General features: G+C 36.7%; 1 protein-coding gene across 1 annotated transcript; it reads left to right on the top strand.

Annotated features, from left to right (window-relative positions):
• The first annotated feature begins 223 nt into the window (after positions 1 to 223).
• On the top strand, positions 224 to 694 carry LOC145665911 (zinc finger MYM-type protein 1-like). The gene has a single exon (XM_081733016.1). The coding sequence runs from the start codon at positions 224 to 226 to the stop codon at positions 692 to 694; it is 471 nt and encodes a 156-aa protein (XP_081589142.1).
• The last annotated feature ends 282 nt before the right edge of the window (positions 695 to 976 follow it).

Genomic DNA, 976 nt, shown 5'->3' with positions numbered 1-976 from the left:
GTCCTGAAATTCCAAATGAGATAATAGAAGTTTGTGGAAAGCTCATACAACAAGAAATAGTGAATCGAATAAATCAAAACAAATATTTCGCCATTTTAGTAGATGAAACATTGGACATGAGTTAAAAAGGACAATTTTTGTTGTGTGTTCGTTACACTTATGAAAGCACATTGAGAGAGGATTTCTTGAGTTTTTTTTTTTTTTTTTTTTTTAACTATGTAATATGAGTGCCGAAGCCATCAGTGAGACAATTTTGAATAAGTGCAAATATCTGGAATTAAATCTGAACTATCTTGTTGGACAGGAATATGATGGAGCAACCAACATGGAAGGGAAAATTAGTGGTGTGCAAGCTAGAATAAAAGCGCAGTTTCCAAAAGCTACCAACGTCCACTGTGCTTCTTACCGACTGAATTTAGTGCTTTCTCATTTTTTATCAGTTCCTGACGTGAGAAACGCCATCGGTGTTGTGAAGGAAGTGTGCAATCTCTTTAGCAACAATGCTTTAGCGAAGGAAAAACTGAAAGTAAATATAGAAAAACTTACACCAGAGAGCAAGAAAAAACGACTCGTCAGTGTGTGTGAGGCAAAATTCATAAAACATCACGACTCATTGAATGTGTTCTGTGAGCTGTTTGAACCAATAGTTGTGACATTGACAAATTTATCTATGACCCACCGAACTGTGGCATAAACTGCGTCGACACTTTTGGCTGTCATAGAGAAAGGTTATTTTTTGGTGTTAATGGAAACGTGTGAGCTGATTTTTAGTTTTACTCTATTATTGTCTACCTATCTTCAAAATCCGAACCATGATTTAGCATCTGCTGTTCAATATGCTGAACAAGCAACAAGTGCGAGAAAATGCTGACTCACAGTTCAGTGATATTTTCAAATCTTGTTCCAAATTAGCAAAGGAAATATTCGGAAGTGAAATCCAGGCCCCTCGGGTGATTGGCGAACAAATGAGAAGGTC

This window comes from Thermobia domestica, chromosome 12, assembly GCF_964235325.1.
Source record: "Thermobia domestica chromosome 12, izTheDome1.hap1.1, whole genome shotgun sequence".
Taxonomy (NCBI): domain Eukaryota; kingdom Metazoa; phylum Arthropoda; class Insecta; order Zygentoma; family Lepismatidae; genus Thermobia; species Thermobia domestica.
This window is presented reverse-complemented; position numbering and strand designations above follow the sequence as displayed.

Bases quoted from the DNA above. Each gene is read 5' to 3' on its own strand.
- LOC145665911 (XM_081733016.1), top strand. From the start codon at position 224: ATGAGTGCCGAAGCCATCAGTGAGACAATTTTGAATAAGTGCAAATAT.